Source organism: Saimiri boliviensis, chromosome 11 (assembly GCF_048565385.1).
Source record: "Saimiri boliviensis isolate mSaiBol1 chromosome 11, mSaiBol1.pri, whole genome shotgun sequence".
Taxonomy (NCBI): domain Eukaryota; kingdom Metazoa; phylum Chordata; class Mammalia; order Primates; family Cebidae; genus Saimiri; species Saimiri boliviensis.
Window position 1 is genome coordinate 93,071,279 of NC_133459.1, and position 16,120 is coordinate 93,087,398.

The window sequence follows — 16,120 nt, forward strand, 5'->3', positions numbered from 1 at the left end:
ACCCAGCAGATCTGGAAGAAAAACGTGTGGATTTGGGATTTGCAGGGGTTTGTAAAGGCTCAGATTTGACTTCGACTTTCAACTGTCCTACCCTCCTCTCGGAGTAACTCATGGGGGGACCGGGAAGCCAGGGGTTAAAGTCGGCCCAGGAGCGTCCAGGGGACGACAATCGCGCAGCCTTGGCTCGGGCCTCAGTCTCTCCCTTCCTCTCATTGGTTCGCACTCTCGGAGTTTCTCCTGTTCCCTCCTTGCCATTGGTTGGGGGCTGGCTTTTTCCCCCCTCAGTCTTTTTCTTCCTCCCCCCCTCCCTCTCCCTCACCCCTCGGACAGGAGCGCACCGCCTGCCCCCTGTTCCTCGGGAAGGGAGGAATTTAGCGGAAAAAAAAAGTTTCCCAGAAGTTTGGATCAGAGGGAGGACGGGAAGGCAGAGAGGAAGAGAAAGAGGGAGGAGAGAAAGGGAGAGGGAGGGGGGAGAGAGAGGGAGAGAATAATAATAATAACAAAAAACAAGATGAAGTTCAGTGGACACAGCCTGTGAGCGCCTGCCCCGGTGGGTGGGAAGCAGGACTCAGGCGCTCATGCGGCGAGCGGGCGGCGCTCGGGGCGCTAGTTCCTAACAGCTGGGCCAGCGTAGGGGCGCAGGTCCGATCCGGCAGCGGAGGGAGGAGGACGCGGCAGGGGGAGTGTGCAGAGGACCCGCAAGCAGCCGCCTCAGCTTCGGCCTCCTCGCCGCCGCGTCTCCCGGGCCCGGCCCGGTGGGCGCTCCGAGCTTGAGGGCGCGCGCTGCTCCCTCGGTAGCGGGGGCGAGCGGAGGCCGAGGTGTGGGCGGCTAAAATGAGTGAAAGGAGAAGATCTGCAGTCGCCCTGAGCTCGCGAGCACATGCTTTCTCCGTTGAAGCCTTGATCGGCTCAAATAAAAAGCGGAAACTGCGAGACTGGGAGGAGAAGGGGCTGGATCTGTCCATGGAGGCGCTGAGCCCCGCGGGCCCACTCGGAGACACGGAGGACGCGGCGGCACACGGCCTGGAGCCCCACCCGGGTGAGTGCGTCGGTTGAGACTGCGGGAGGCGGGCGGAGAGGGGACGCCGAAGGGCCAGTCGCCAGTGACGGTGAGGAGCAAGGCCCGGCCGTTGACGCCCTGCCTTGCCCCAACATGGGTTTCTTTTTCTTCGCGCAAATGCACTGAGCCTTCCTAAATTCGCTGGAACCAATTTTTGGGGCTGGACTGAGCCTTGGATTTTTCGTCGCCAACCTTAAGCAAGGAGCCCTGTTGGCTCGCATTTTCTTTTCTTTTGCAAGCAGAGCGCAGCTTTCAGGGTGTCCGTGGGTGAAGGGCTGCGGGTCACTGGGGTTGGGAGGGGCGCAGGTCGAAGGCCACTGCGGGAGCGGAGATCTGGGACTCGCTTCTGAGAACTCGGGAGGACTGGCGCTGCGTTCTCCAATCCGCTACCTCAGTCTCAGGGAATGACCAGTTTGTTTCATTTAGCCTTCAACCTCGTTCTCGCTCTTCTCTCACCAACTTTTCCATGGTGGAACATAATTGTATTTCTACTCCTTTGGCGTTTACGGAAACAAGAATGGAAACGATACTCTACTCGCTGGGTCAGGGCCCACACCTCTGTGTATTTAGGGTGTGGGTACGACTGATTTGTGTCTCAGATCTACACGTAACATGTATATTATGTGCACAGAACATGTAAAAAGTAGGGCAGATGTCACGTCTGTATTTTAACAGAACCCTAGGAGGGGAGAAGCCGACTTTAACGTTTTGTATTAAGTGCCAAGATTTCAACTGTGCAAAAACAGCCCGGGGGAACAGCTGTTGTCAGAAGAATCTTGACTGTGCGCGCGCGCACACACACACAACGCTCGACACTTGGTTTAGCGGTTTCAGAAGCTTTCCAGCCCGGACTTCTAAAACCACGCTGGAAGGGGCTCCTGCTGAACAGCCAGAACTGGGGAGTGAATCCCGTTCCGCACCCTGGCAAGCCCGGGGAGGGGGCAGCGGCCTGCACTGGAGTAGAGACGGCCTCAGGCTCAGGAGCTTGGGGATCCCGGCCGCAAAGCTGTCCAACTCAAAGGAGGGACAGCTGTCGCTTACATTTTCTCTTTAGGCAGTGACAGTTCAATTTCCATGCTCCCGAGGCTAATAATAATGCGATTAGCGGGTGACCTGCAGAGACAGGGTTTTATGAATTCTCCGTGTTTTTGTGGCCCGTTACGGTATTTGAGTTTAGTGCTGGGGAATTATTTTTATTAGTCGATGAAAAGAAAATTAAAAGGAGATTTATTTCGTCCATCTAAGCTTTTTCCTGTATTTGAATGCAAGTGCAGGTCCACGCGGACCCCTGCGTGGGCATTCCAGAAAGGGACGCTGGGCTAATGTGTGTTTCCCTTCCCTGGCCAGACCCTATTTTCTCACCTCATTTATCTATTGTCAAGATCTCGCGTCGGCCTTGATACAGTTAGAAATTCTTGCAGGGGTTATGACACCTTAAAACTTGGAAGGTTCTTTTATTTTGTCTTCTCCACCGCGGAAAAAAACCAGAAGTTGTTTAGCTGCGCGTGGCAGACGTCCTGTCCCGGGGAAGTTTTCTCTTGGGAGGCCCCAGTTCGCACGGAGCCCATCTGGGGCCCTATGTTCAAAAGGGGAAATACGCAGGGTCATAATTAGAGACTCAGATCAGAGTTTGCTCTTTCTGCCATTCTCCTCAGTCTGAGTTCCGTTCAGGAGGTGGAAGAGAGAAAAGTTAGGGAATGAGGCAAAAAAGACCATTCCGGGGCGTGAACGTGGGGAAAAGCTCTTGAATTCTGTTTACTTGCTCAGGCGGGGTGGGGGTGGGGTGGACGATCTAACATAGAACTAACTTTATGTAACAGAGTTCGGTTGGTCATTTCTCATTACGTTATTTTTTTTTTTAAAGATAAAGATGGGTATTAATATTAGAGAAAACGAAATATATTTGTAGGGCAAGGGTCTAGGAGGAAGAAGCTGAAAGTCCAGCACCTTGTGGCTTTCTGCGTAGCTGGGCTACAGGCCGGACCTGGCCTTTTAGCGGGCTGGGGAAATCCCCAAGTTGGAGCCCCCGCAATGGCTAAGGCTTTCTTAACGATTTGGTCGTAGGATGAGAAAAGATCTTTTAGAAAAAAGAGAGCGCCGTGGCTGGAGAAGCTGCGGACCGGGGAGCAGAAGAGGTGGAGCTTCGGGCAGCAGACACAGGCGGGAGCGAAAGGCGCGACCAGGGCTTGGGGCTGTTTTTAGGCCTTTCTTTTCTGTAAAGCAGCACCCTACGAACACACACAGGGACACGTTTAAAGATGTGTGTATGGAGGAGTAGTGCAGGCGACCCTCTTGTGCTCAGGGCAGCCTCTCTTCCGGGTGAGCCTCGTTATTATTTCAGCTCTCTTCTTAGGGCCCAGAAGCCGCTGCGTGGCTCTCCCACCACCCCCACGCCGACAGCAAACCGGGAACAGGAAAACAGCAAAACATTGTTTTGGGGGAAGAATGAAACACACACGCGCAGGCACAGGCTCATGCCCAGAGTACTCTCACCGTCTCTCATAATACTGTGTTTTAGTCTCCTCTACCGGAGCCTCGGAATTCCGCGATCTCTAGACAACCCTAGGGTCCGATTTTAATGTTTGACTTTCATTCAAAGACGTGACCTTTTGCTTTTTCACAGCCCGTTTTTCTTTCCGCGTCTGGACAGAGCTGGCTTTGGTTGGCGCCCGAGCACCCGCATCCTGGGGCACCAACCTGCGGCAGCCGGGGATCAGTCCGGCCTGTGCGCTGTAGCCACTCACTCCACCGAGGACGCAGTATGTATTTCAAGTGTTTCAAAAACTCCACCGGGCCTGGTGGCCCTGAAAATCCCCAAGGCTCACTAGACTTCGGGAGAGGGGTCTGTGAGTTACCCTCGCTGTCACACCTACGCCGGCACTTGCCGGCTTTTGGAGAAGCGGCTAGGAGTGCCTCTAGACCGGCCTCGGAGGAGCCTGGCTCTCTAGCCTGCTCGCCCCCGCCCTTTCCGAGAGCAACAGAGGAAATTTTTGAGCCAGGAACGGCTGGAACAGCTGCTCCGGCTGCGGCCTTGCAAGCAGATTTCAGGCGCTCGGCGGCGCCATTTGCGCTCGAACCTCAGCCCCGGCTACTCCCGGAGTACTCAGCTAGGGCTTGGGCCTTTCCCGCCAAAATCTTCTGCTGAGTGCGGCGAAGCCGGGTCTCCTGCGGAGCGAAATAATTCAAACCTTCTGTGGAGGGATTTCCTCCTCCAGAGACTTCAGGCCGGGCCTCGCAGCAGCTGCGCTCCAGAGGCCTGGGAAGGTGGTGGCGCGCGCGGGTGGGCACCTAGACAGGCACATCCAAGGGCACGCGGGCAGATCGACACTCCGCGTACACGTGCACACGTGGCAGGCTCTCGCGTTCTCGCAAGCACCCGTCAGCTCTACTTCTAGTGAAATGAGACAGGAAAAGCCCGCGCGGAAACCGCGGCTGCCCCAGGGCACTTTCTTCCTTGGAGTTATCTAGATCAAGTGGTCATTTGAATTAATCTGACAGTTTATGGTTTGTTGGCTGAAAAAACAACTCCGAGATTTGAATTCTGACATCACCTCTCTACCCACTTGCAACCCCCAATAGGGAAACAGGGCGAACACGGAGGAAGTGACTCTTCACTGACATTTAAGTAACGGATAAAAAGTGATGAGTTCAAGCCAGCGGGAGAGAATGTGTTTGCGTGAGGCAAGCGCCAGCCAGGGCACAGGCCGGAACTCGGACCACAGGGACAGGGTGTTCAGCAAAGGAGTAGAGTGGGATGCCCAAGGGTCTGCTGGAGTGGGGACAAGGAACCTTGGTTCGGCTCTGCTGTGCGCGCCCCTGGGCTGGTGCTGGGCTGGAGGCGCCCCTGGCTCGGAGGAGTCAAGGTTGAGGCCTGGTGAACCTACGCGAGGCACTCGCCTGTCAGGTTAAAACGGTCTTCCTCGGAGGTCACCCCTTTGGTAAGTGACCTTGTGTGAAAGAAAGCAAGAGGGGAGATAAGGTCCGAGTTTGTTCTGGGCCAGTGAGGATTATTGTTCGCCGTGGGGACTACCGCCAAGGGCCTTTTTTCGCGCACTGATCCGATGGTACTAAATTAGACGCCCTTTGGGTACGCAGAGCTGCGTTCCCTGGCAGTGGCGATGGTTATGGAGACGTTCTATGTAAAGCTCCCGCCCGGCGCGGTGGCACAATAGAAACCGGTAAGCAAAGGAAAGTATTTGTAACTTGTTCTCACCCAAAGAAATGATCACGGCAAATGGGGAGTTCAGGGAGTGGGGAAACGCAGATGCAGAGTTTGGACTGTGATGGGGAGGAAGGTAAAATGTGCTGTGGTTTGTACCTCCAGAGGTCCCTCCCCGCGCTTCAGAAGCTGGTAAAGGCAGACCCAGAAATAACAAGCCGGTGTGTGGGTCCTCCCTTTGCTGCCACGAAGTGCTGGGCGACCCTTCACCCGCCTCTGGCGTCCACCTCTGCACATCAGAGACCCGCTGAGGAAAGCACAAACCTCGTGGGTAGCGAAGGCTTTCCCAGGCAGCTCAGCGCACAGTCTACGGGCGATGCAATTCTGACTTCAGAACTTCTACACCCAACCCAAGATTATTTCTTACTGAGCACTATATTTGGGCTCTGAGCTTGCCACTTTGATTTGTATAGGTGAAATTCCCAGAAGGAAAATATCATGGGGGCAACTTCTATGCGGGGAGGCAGGGAGAATTAAATTTCTTAAATAGGAGTTCAGACTGAAATGATGGTGACGCAAATCCTCTGCCACTTTTCTGACACCTCCCATACCAATGACTTCAAATGGTATAAAAATCTTTTAATTATGAAAAAAAGTTTGTTTCAAATATCTTTTAATACAGACAGCACGTGAGGACTGAGTGAAGAATGGCATGCAATGCCTAAACTGGGGACCAAAACTAAAAATACTATGTATCGTGGTTTGTGTTCCCCATTTACCTGTAAACATGGAAACGAGTCCCTCCTCATTAACCCTCATGTTAGTCCACAAGGAGAAAGGGATAAATACATTTTGGCTTACAAGGCCTAAACATTGTGTTCATCCAGTCCTCTCTAGGGCAGTCAATGCTACTACTGAGTGAAATATTTCAGGTCCATAGCAATCGTTCTACTCCCCCTCCCCACCAAAAAAAATTATAAGATGACCGCTTTGAGACCCTGATTATGGACTCTGGTAGAAATTTATTTCTCACACCCGGGAGAAAAATAATGACCTTCTAAATCTGTGAATTCCTTCTCAGAGTGGCTATAATTTGTTGTTGTTGTTGTTTGTTTTTAAAGCAAGGCAGAGCTGTGCAAATTCCACAGGAAGAGGGGGCAGATTGGCATGGTATGTACCGTTCTCCTTTCTGGAAACAGAACTCCATTCTATTATTATTCTGGGAGTGTAGCTGGTGATTGCTTTCTTACTCTCCAAAGATAAAGTAGCTCAATAGGAGAAAATATTTAAATGATTTTCCCATCTGAGCTTTATGTTTTGACCTTTTGAGATACTTTTCACAAAAGGGAAAACTAAGGAACTGGTGGAATGTGGAATCTCCTTTCTTTACTCTTTCTCATCCATGCGGTTTATTTTTGCTTTGCTTTTCCTGGTTTCTAGTAAGCCTGGAATTTTATATGTGCATGACTGAGATACTCAGGGGTCTGCACTGGGAACAGCAATTAGCAAATTTATAAATTAGGGTCCTGTTTACACTTCTTTGGGGAAGGATAATCATTAGTTAATTTCGGTGAGGCCTTTGCTCTAAGTGTCAGGGGTGGAAAATGTGATTTGGTAGGGAGGACCCGCTGTGAAATGGGAAAAAGGGAATTCAAGCAACTAGTGAGGACCAATCAACATTTATTCAATGCCCTTAATGGCTTCACTTTTAGGCACGATATCTTGCTGACTGCAAAACTGGTGATGAGCTTTTGACCAGAGTGAAAACAGGCCTTGCAAATGACTACTTTTCATTTTATACTTTTAATATTAGCTAGTGTTTTATATATTCTATAGATAGCTGTATAAAATGTATGTTCACAAATGTATGTGCTTATACACAAACTTAGGTGTGTGAACACCATATATATCACCAGAAAACTAGATCTACATCAAAATATCAGTTCTGAATGGATGTAGACAAAATTAGGGACAAAAAACTGCCAGTGTGTGTGTGTGTGCGTGTGTGTGTGTGTGTGTGTGTGTGTGTGTGTGTTGCAGCTTAACAAATTGGGAATGTATAAAATTTGGGGAGTGAAAAGCTTTGTCACCCCTTGGTATCATGTGATGATTCTAGAGCATCCCAGATTTGCAACTTCCAGGTAATGAGCATTTTTATTTAACTTGTAAATAAACTCATGACTGTAACCAAAGTCAGAAGTACCAGTCAAGGCGAGGCACAGTGGCTCAGGCCTATAATCCCAGCACCTTGGGAGGCCGAGGCGGGTGGATCACGAGGTCAGGAGTTCAAGACTAGCCTGGCCAAGATGGTGAAACCCAGTCTCTACTAAAAATACAAAAACTAGCCGGCGTGGTGGAGGGCACCTTTAATCCCAGCTACTCAGGAAGCTGAGGCAGGAGAATCGCTTGTGGAGGAGATTTCAGTGAGCAGAGATTGCACAGCTGCACTCCAGCCTGGGCGACAGAGCTCTGTCTCAAACAACAACAAAAAGAAGTACCGGTCAAAATACTAGAAATTGAGACTGTACTGATGCCATTTAAAAGAACAGGGAAAGTGGAAATTTTTCGAACTAAATTTGGCATTTAATCTTGTAATAATGCCATCTCCGTTTTTGATGGGCAGAATGGTGCTTTTAATTCCAAAAAGTGGTTTCGTGTTCTTCCGTGTAGAAAGTAAACGGAATAACTAAGAGAAATCTGAATAACAAAAATGGCTTATGGAAATAACCAGAGAAACATTGTGATTTGGGGAGATTAAGAAGACAAGAAACGCATGTAAAAACTTCCCATTTGCCTTCTTTTATTTTCTACAATATAGTTGGGAAGCCTCAAACGAGCTGACAGTTTCCAACTTGCTGCCATATACCTTAGAGGATTAAAAAACAAAAACACAAACCACCCACTGCAGAAGACGAGTAGAGTTCCCCTGGAAGGGGAACTTGAGAGAGGACATTGTTATAGACCCAGCCCTGAGCCTTGGGTTTTAGCTCCCAGTTCTCAATTGAATGAACCGATTTTCCTAACCCCTCACCGCTGCGTTCTCTCTGAGTGTCTCACGGTCGGGAGCGCGGAGTTTAGGCCGCGGATAGGGGTCCGGGAAGCCTTTTAGCCCCCCTACTTGCCACTCACTTCCCCTCCCCCAGTTTCCTCCACGCGCGATGAAAACGTCCAGTTCTTCGCCCTGTCCGAGAATTTCCGATTCCGTTTCGCCGCGGAAAGGACTGGGATTGCATCTCTTCCCGTGAACCCATCTCTGGGAAAACCGAGCGGTTCGGGGCCCTTCACAGGTCAGAACCGGGCGGTGGCCGCGCCTGCCAGCCCTCGGCCCCTCCGCCCGGCCTCGGCGGCGCAGCGGGGCGGGAGCGGCGGCGGGGTCGGGCGCGGCCGGGCTGCGCGGCTTCGGGGCGCGGCCGGGGTTCCTGTTCTCGCGCCCCGGGGCTCCGCGCTGGCCCGCCGCCTCGCCGCGTGCGCCCGGGGTTATGGCGGGGCCTTGGAAATCCGGGACCCGGGACCCTCAGGGATGGCCACTGCTCTCAGCTCTCATTGGATCCTGGAGAAATGTGGGGACCCTGGGCTAACCCAGAACCCTCGGGGATGGCCACTGCTCATTAGATCCTGAGGAAATGTGGGGACCCTGGGCTAATCGGGAAGGCCCTGGTGAAAGACATCCCCCCACCCCGCGCCCGCCCCAACAGAAAAATCAGGATCCCGCCAACGGCAGACAGAGAAGCAAATGGATCCCAAGGGTCTTACACCTCGCGCCCTGAGGGGAGTTGGAGCTTTTGCTTTCATCAGGCAGAACAAATTTCCGAGGAATCAAACTGACTTCAAACATTAGCAATTAGAAACCAAGAATCCTCTGGCTTGAAGAACTTTTCATCCCTAACCATTTCCAAATGGGTAATTCTAGGGTCAGTCAATATCGTAGCTAGTCTGTTAAAAAGCAAAGTCGTCCTGTGGGATCGAGACGTGAAGGACCCTTGGGTGCCTAAGAGGCAAGGATGCTCACGCCTAGAAAGCGGGCATTGCCCACTGAGACAGAGAAAAGCAAATGATTGTCCTTCTCGTCGCTCTTGGGGATTAAAAAAACGATGAACTAATTCTTTTATTAAAAAAAGAAAAAGAAACCAGACGATGATACAAGCAGAGAAGTGACTACCAGTAGCTTAAATAAGTGTTCTGCAAGAAGCCCACGGGAATGGCTTCCCTTCTGGAGGGAAGTCCTGTCCCGATGCATCCTTGCTCCAGAGCTTTAATCTCTCCAGGATACAGCGCTCAGAATTGTAAACCTAGGAGTTGGGTGCCTTGGGTGGTTTAGTGCTTCCACTCTTGCTCTTGAAAAATAAATAAATGATTTTCGCAGTGGGGAGGGGCAAACACTTGAGGCAACAAGTGGTTGTGAACACAGCAGTGCCTCCCCTGGGTTCAGAGAAGTTTTCTCAATTTAGAAGCTTAATTAAGAATTTGATTTTTTGACATCAAAGGGTGGGGGCTATACCTAGGCCCTATTTAGAAAGAGGGATTTAGTTAGAAAATTAAAGGTATAAACAAGCTTACAGAGGAATACTGAATTGTAAAATATATCAGAAACTTTTTACTTATTTATATGGATATATATGTCTTCACTCTCCTGCAAAGCTTTCAGCACAGACTCTCATGTTCTGTATTATATACATGTTTTTAGGGTAGAAAGAGGGCTAGAGGAGCTTAAATTAGGAGTCCTAGATTTTAGCAATAGCTTTGTAATTGATGTTAGAACCAGGGACGTTTGTTTTAAAAGAAGACATATTAATGTTGAAAAAAAGTTTCAAAGTTGTTTTACAGTCACTGATGAGGCCTCAGTTCCTCCTTTGTGACATGAGGGAGACAAGGCTCAAATGACATCTGAGGCCCTTTCAGCTGCAAGATTGTGTGACCCTAACTATGGTTTTGCTTTTTGAAATATTAACATTTTCTCCTAGTTTGGCCATCACTTGACCCATTCTGACTTTGTTGGAACAAAGGAATTTTACTGCCGTTGGAGAAATTAACAGCAATAGCAACACAAGGCCAAAGAATTAGAAAAAAAAAATAGACTTTTAGAGCTAAAATTAAAAGCTTTCATAAAGTTCTTGAAAAGATTTTATATTAATATCACATGTTCAGAAGTCCAGGATCAGTGATTTCCAGCCCTTATGTATTATGTAATCTATTGTTATTTGCATGAACACTGCTGAAAGGGTTCTATGGCATTAGCGAATTTAAAGGAAATGTAAGTTATTTATGCTTTGAACATTTTCTGTGCCATTCCCAGAAATAACTGGAAAAACTCTGCATTTGAAAAATGAGGGTTGAAAAAGCAACTTCATCGCTGGTGTGTTGAACTGGTGGGCCAATGAAAATCAGTTGCTCCCTCATAACTATTAGAGCCTGCCGAAAAGCACTGGTAACCATTTTCCATGTCTCGTCTGCTAAGCCGAGATCTTGATCTGGCAGGGATGTGAGAATGCTAAAAGGATGACTTAGTAACAGGCAAAATGCTTGTCAACAAGATAGATCAGAAGACAGCTTAGCATTCAAGGCCTCTATTCATAGCTGCTGAACTTGAGGGTAGGGTCAGATGCAAAACTGTGTCCAGCACACACACCTAGGAGGGTTTCTCATGTTTCTATCTTGCAGGATTTTATTTCTTTACAGACTTCTGCAGCTGGGTTCAAATTCCAGTGATGGCTCCCCACCCTCATCTGATGTCCCCATTCTGTGCAGCCCCTGTGCAGACTTCTGTCATCAAGGAGTCTGTGGATTTAGTAGTTGTCCTCTGTCGCTACTACCCTATAAACTACTGTAGGCCAGTAACCTTGTCCTCATTGTTTTTCTATCTCTAGAACCTAGGACAAGTGACTGTTACATAGGAAACAATAAATAATAAAGCTATAATAATAATAACACAATACAAACAACAATAACAAATAGCAACATTTATTAAACAAGCACTCTGTGCCAGTCTCTGTGCTATATATATATATGTGCATATATAACAATTATATGTATATCAAAACACCCGTAAAATACTCTCTCTTATCATTTCTATTTGGTGCAATGAATGAATGAATTATACAATGTAGTGGTTAAAAGCTCAGATACTTGGGGTAAGACTGGTTCTGTCTGCACCCTGGTTTTAACACTTGCTAGTTGTACGACCTTGGGAAAGTTAGTTAATCATCCTCAACCCTAGTTTCTGCATCTATGAAACTGAAATAATAAATGTGTTCACTGAAGGGTTATTTGAGAATTACATGAGATAGTACACATACAGGAACAAAAGATTTAGCACAATGCCTGCTATTCCCATCAATTGAATTGACGATGATGACTCACCTTAGTGAGCAGCTTGGATAAGAAATTGTTGCAAATCGTCGTCTATAGCAGCCATTGCCCCTCTGCCCCCATTCTTTTGCTCTAAATGGAATGTTTGGTACTTGAAGTGGAATCCTCGCTTTGTTTATAGCTTATGGTTAGAAACAGTACAGAATTTGAGTACCTGTGGTGAATAAAGATGAAAGGAATTTTGACAGCTCTTGCTATTGAAGGTTCCACTGAGGCAAAATGCCAACCTGATTGAGCAACTGGGGAAGGGGTGGGGAGTAGCTGGCTGGCACACAGCAGGAAGAGTGGGTGAGCAGAAGCGGGGCTGAGGAGACTCAGCTTTACCAACTCCCCCAGAACTCTGCTCAGAGAAGTCAGGAGGGCCTTTCTGGATGCAGGAAAGTGGAATAACACAAGCATGTTTCTCTTCGGTTCGTTTTTGATATTTCTTTCTGGAGCCCAGAAATACTCAAAAGATCAGGTGTTACCTGATAGGAAATAGGAGGATTCATTCTTTGTTTCTAAAGCCATACTCCAGTATACTGTTAGGATTCTGGGTAAAATGAGCCAGTTGTACCAGTAAGTTGAAGCTGTAGTAGAGGATTGGTAGGTGTTGCTTGGATGAATTAAAACAACAACAACAACCACCACCACAACAATGAAAAGAGTAAAAGAAGAAAGAGTCTAAATTAAAAGAAGCCCTTTAATTAAGCTGAATGTCGGGAAAGAGGAGACCGGGAAGTCTTTTTTAAGAGAAGCAACAGAAACCCCAGGCCTGGTGTGCCCAGCTTAGGACTGGACAATCGACATTTGGCAGCCCTGGTTTGCCCAGTTTTCTTCCTTTTGCAAAACAGAAACCTGGAATTGATCATTTACTATTTGTTTTTAACATTTTTGTTTCACCTTAGACTTTGTTTATATTATTTTCTGGCCACAGAGAGAGAAGGTGGCTTTCCTAGGAAAGAGGAACAGAGAAAAGAAACTTTCCTTAGCCTCCTTCAAGAAGCCTAGGGCCCTTAAGAAGTACTGAGGTCCCGACCATCCAGAGGAAAAGGGAGCCACCCTTTCCTTTTGGAATCCAGTTGTCATTCTTCAAAATAGACTCTGCCCCATGTTTTATCTCCAAGACAGATGCTCCTGTACTTCTCCAATCTTCCAAGCAACGTCTTTGCTTGGCGTCCCCACCTCTAACCAGCAGTACCTTTGATGGATTGAGACCACACTCTGTACCACATACTGGGGGGATGGTTTTATTCACATTCTCTCATTACATCTACCTAGTAGGCCTTGGAGGAAGGTAATTCTTTCCCCATTTTAGAAATGAGGAAATTGAGGCTCAACAGATTAAATAGCTCACGCACAGACACACAGTTCCACTATGCTTTAAGTGACCCACTCAGAATTTAAACCTAGCCCTGTGTGGTTCGAGAGTAATATTCTTAACTACTAGATTACATTGACTGCCTTGTAGATGACTTTTAAGAGCTCTAGGGAGAATGTCAAACCTTTGAAGGTGGAAATTTATGCTTGCCGCTGACGTTTTCACCAAAACAGAAATTGTCAAATTGTGAATGAGAGAGAGCTTATTTATAGTTTCCAGGTCATTACCTTCCTTGCTTGTCATTATTAGTTCCTCTGCTCCTAAGGTGACTTCTACGTACCTGCTAGTAGAGGTCTCTGTGTAGCAGTGATATAGGGTTGATTTTCTAAGCCATGGTCTTTAGAACGGTGCATGCGTAGCCTTCCCATTGTGACCTGCGTTTCTTTGACGTTAATGCACACAAATCTCAGTGTCTGAAGTGTAGTGACTACATATTGAATCTTATCTAAAACCTCTTCGTCCTAAATCTCCTCATGCAATGAAATTCAGGGGAAACTCTAACTGCTCTGTTTTACCCATTCCCTGTTCCATTCACAACGGGATGGAATCTTATTGGTAATTGATTCAAACTGGAACAGCTTAGAAACATATCAGTTGCAACGAAAGGCAATTCGTGCATTTCTAAGTACTGTTGATTTTTTCAAACTCAGTAATCACAGCTGAAATCCCTTTGCCATGGATTGAATTTACAAAGGAAGAGATTCTGATTTCCACAGTGGCTTCTTTTTAATGCCCTAGGATTAGGAAAGTGCCTTGAGGACCCAGGGCAAGTACACCCGCTGTTAGAGTAGAGGCTTTAACTTTAACCTCTGAGTGACTGCTCTGATTCATTTATTTTTGTAACAGCTCTATTTAGAGTAGCCCTGTTTGGTATGGCATCAGTTATTTGCAGAAGTCTCTCATCTCAATGAACTGTGCTCCTCTACTCTTCTAATGCTCTAAGTGGATGAGATGCCAGCAGCGAGTTTCAGAGAAGTTAACAACAGGTTTCATGCTTCTCTGGCACACCTGTTCACTGTCTTTCCATCGCTTTTCTCCACTCCAAGTAACCTTCCTCTCTTAGGAAGTCTGATGTCTCCAGCAGGGATTTGAAGAAAATCCAGCCCCCCGCCCCCGTTTTGGTGTGTGGATTTTAGCATCGATGTGTTTCTTGGCTGTTTAGTTGTACAGTCTGTCATATTCTTGTCTGTTGTGCCCAGTGGTTAAACGAATGGCTTGTAGAAGCTGAAAAGAGAAAGATGTAAAGTCCACCTCTGTTTTAAAGCTCTGCTTTCTGCTGTTGCCAGCCCCACTCTAAGCAGGCAACTGATTGATGGGATTTGATACGCTCTTGCAGCAACGGAAGCATATGAATCTCTGGGTCCATTTCCTTTTCCAAGGAACCCATAGAGAGCCAAACTCTTGAAATATGGAGTGTGGCAGAGGATGGGACGAACACTGCAATCTTGGGTGATTTACTGGATTCATCCATAAGATCTATCAAATTAGAAATGTAGATTCTGCGAGGTATGCAACTATCCAGGCCTTGGTGATTTCATTTTTCCTGCAGCGTTCAGAGCACTAGTTGCATGACCAACATTAATCCTGGGAACATTAGATCCCATCTGGTACAACCGTGCATTACCCAGATTAGACTGTGACATCACAGAGATTTAAAGCATCTCTGTGATATTCTGACTGGGTGGTAGGTACTGCAGGAGGTGCTTCCTAAAAACACAGGTCAATTCGACTGCTGTAGCGGTGAGCAGAGGGTAAGCCAAGTCTCAGCCAGTGTGTATGAGTGTGTGTGTGTGTGTGTATGTGTGTCTATGAGTGTGTGTGTATGTGTGTGTATGTGTGTATGTGTGTGTGTATGAGTGTGTGTATGTGTGTGTGTGTGTGTGTGTGTTTGTGGGTGTGCCTGTGTATGTGTGTGTGTGTAGAAGAGTGTTGGGGGCAGTGCTGACGGATGTTATGAAGGACTGGGTGTAACAGTTCCCGAGCCTGCGTGGGTGAATTGGTTCTGGATGTTAACATTTTTTCTTTGGGGCTTGACTACATTCTTCTTTTTCTTTGCCTGTCTGTTTTCCTGCCCAAATTGCTAGGCCTCCACAGCTGTGTGGCTCATTGCTGGTGAGTGCTGAGAATGAAAAACCTGCTTTATTTCAAGGGTAGTTTTTGGGCATGTGTATAGGTATAGACTTTTGAGGGGTTTTTACTCAGCATTTTTTTTTCTGAATTCTGAGGGCTTTTTTTTGTCCATCGTCTGGTCTGCTGAGTACTAACCCTATCGTGTATTAGATGGCCTCTGCTGGGAGATGAGTGTGACTGTGAGCATGAAAGCAGACAGCCTTCATCTACCAGAAACAGAGAAGGCTGCTTGATATGGGACACTGAGACAGTAGATAGAGGCCCGAGGAGTAGCACCGAACAGCAGGGAAGTGTCAGAGAGACCTGATTTGAGCAGCCATTCTGGCTATGACTTTTAATGCATGACCTAGGCACACGATGCCTCAGCTGTGTACATGTGAAATAAGAGCGATACTATTGCTGCAGGGTTGTGGTGAGACTTACACGAGATAATGAATCTAAGGTGCTTAGCATAGTGTCTGGCACCTACATCATGTCAGTTAACATTGATGTCAAATTGCCCTTTGCCATCTTAGAATACTCCTGTCATATTTGGTGCAAAATTAGGGAGTGCTTAGTGTTATCATCTGTCTATCTTGCTCATAATTATACTTTTCATACATTGAGGCGACTCAGACACTCTTCAGTGTTCTTATGAGAGACCTCTGGCCAGGAGCGGTGGCTCACACCTGTACTCCCAGCAGTTCGGGAGACAGAGGTGGGTAGATCACCTGAGGTCAAGAGTTCAAGACCAGCCTTGCCAACGTGGTGAAACCCTGTCTTTACTAAAAATACAAAAATTAGGCGGGCATGGTAGTGGGAACCCATAATCCCAGCTACTTGGGAGGCTGAGGCTTTTGCCAGGAGGCAGAGGTTGCAGTGAGCCTAGATTTGCCACGGCACTCCAGCCTTGACAGCAAGAGTGAGACTCCATTAAAAAAAAAAAGGAAAGAAAGAAAGGAAAAGAAACTATTTGGAGAGTGTTGGCACAAGAGGGTCCCGCACTACCCTCCTTGGCTACTCTCCACTGCTGCCCTTTTCCTAGCACTTCTCCACACAGGCTTTT

The 16,120-nt window shown here is 47.6% G+C and overlaps 1 protein-coding gene across 3 annotated transcripts in view; it reads left to right on the forward strand.

Annotated features, from left to right (window-relative positions):
• Nucleotides 1-293: 293 nt before the first annotated feature.
• Nucleotides 294-16,120, forward strand: part of TBX15 (T-box transcription factor 15) — a 115,065-nt gene continuing 99,238 nt past the window's right edge. Inside the window, exon 1 of one of the 3 annotated variants that reach the window (XM_010344072.3) lies at nt 294-1,039. In XM_010344072.3, the coding sequence (XP_010342374.1) occupies nt 835-1,039 (205 nt within the window). In that variant the 5' untranslated portion in view covers nt 294-834. The other 2 variants (XM_074381186.1, XM_074381187.1) reach the window with 2 other exon arrangements.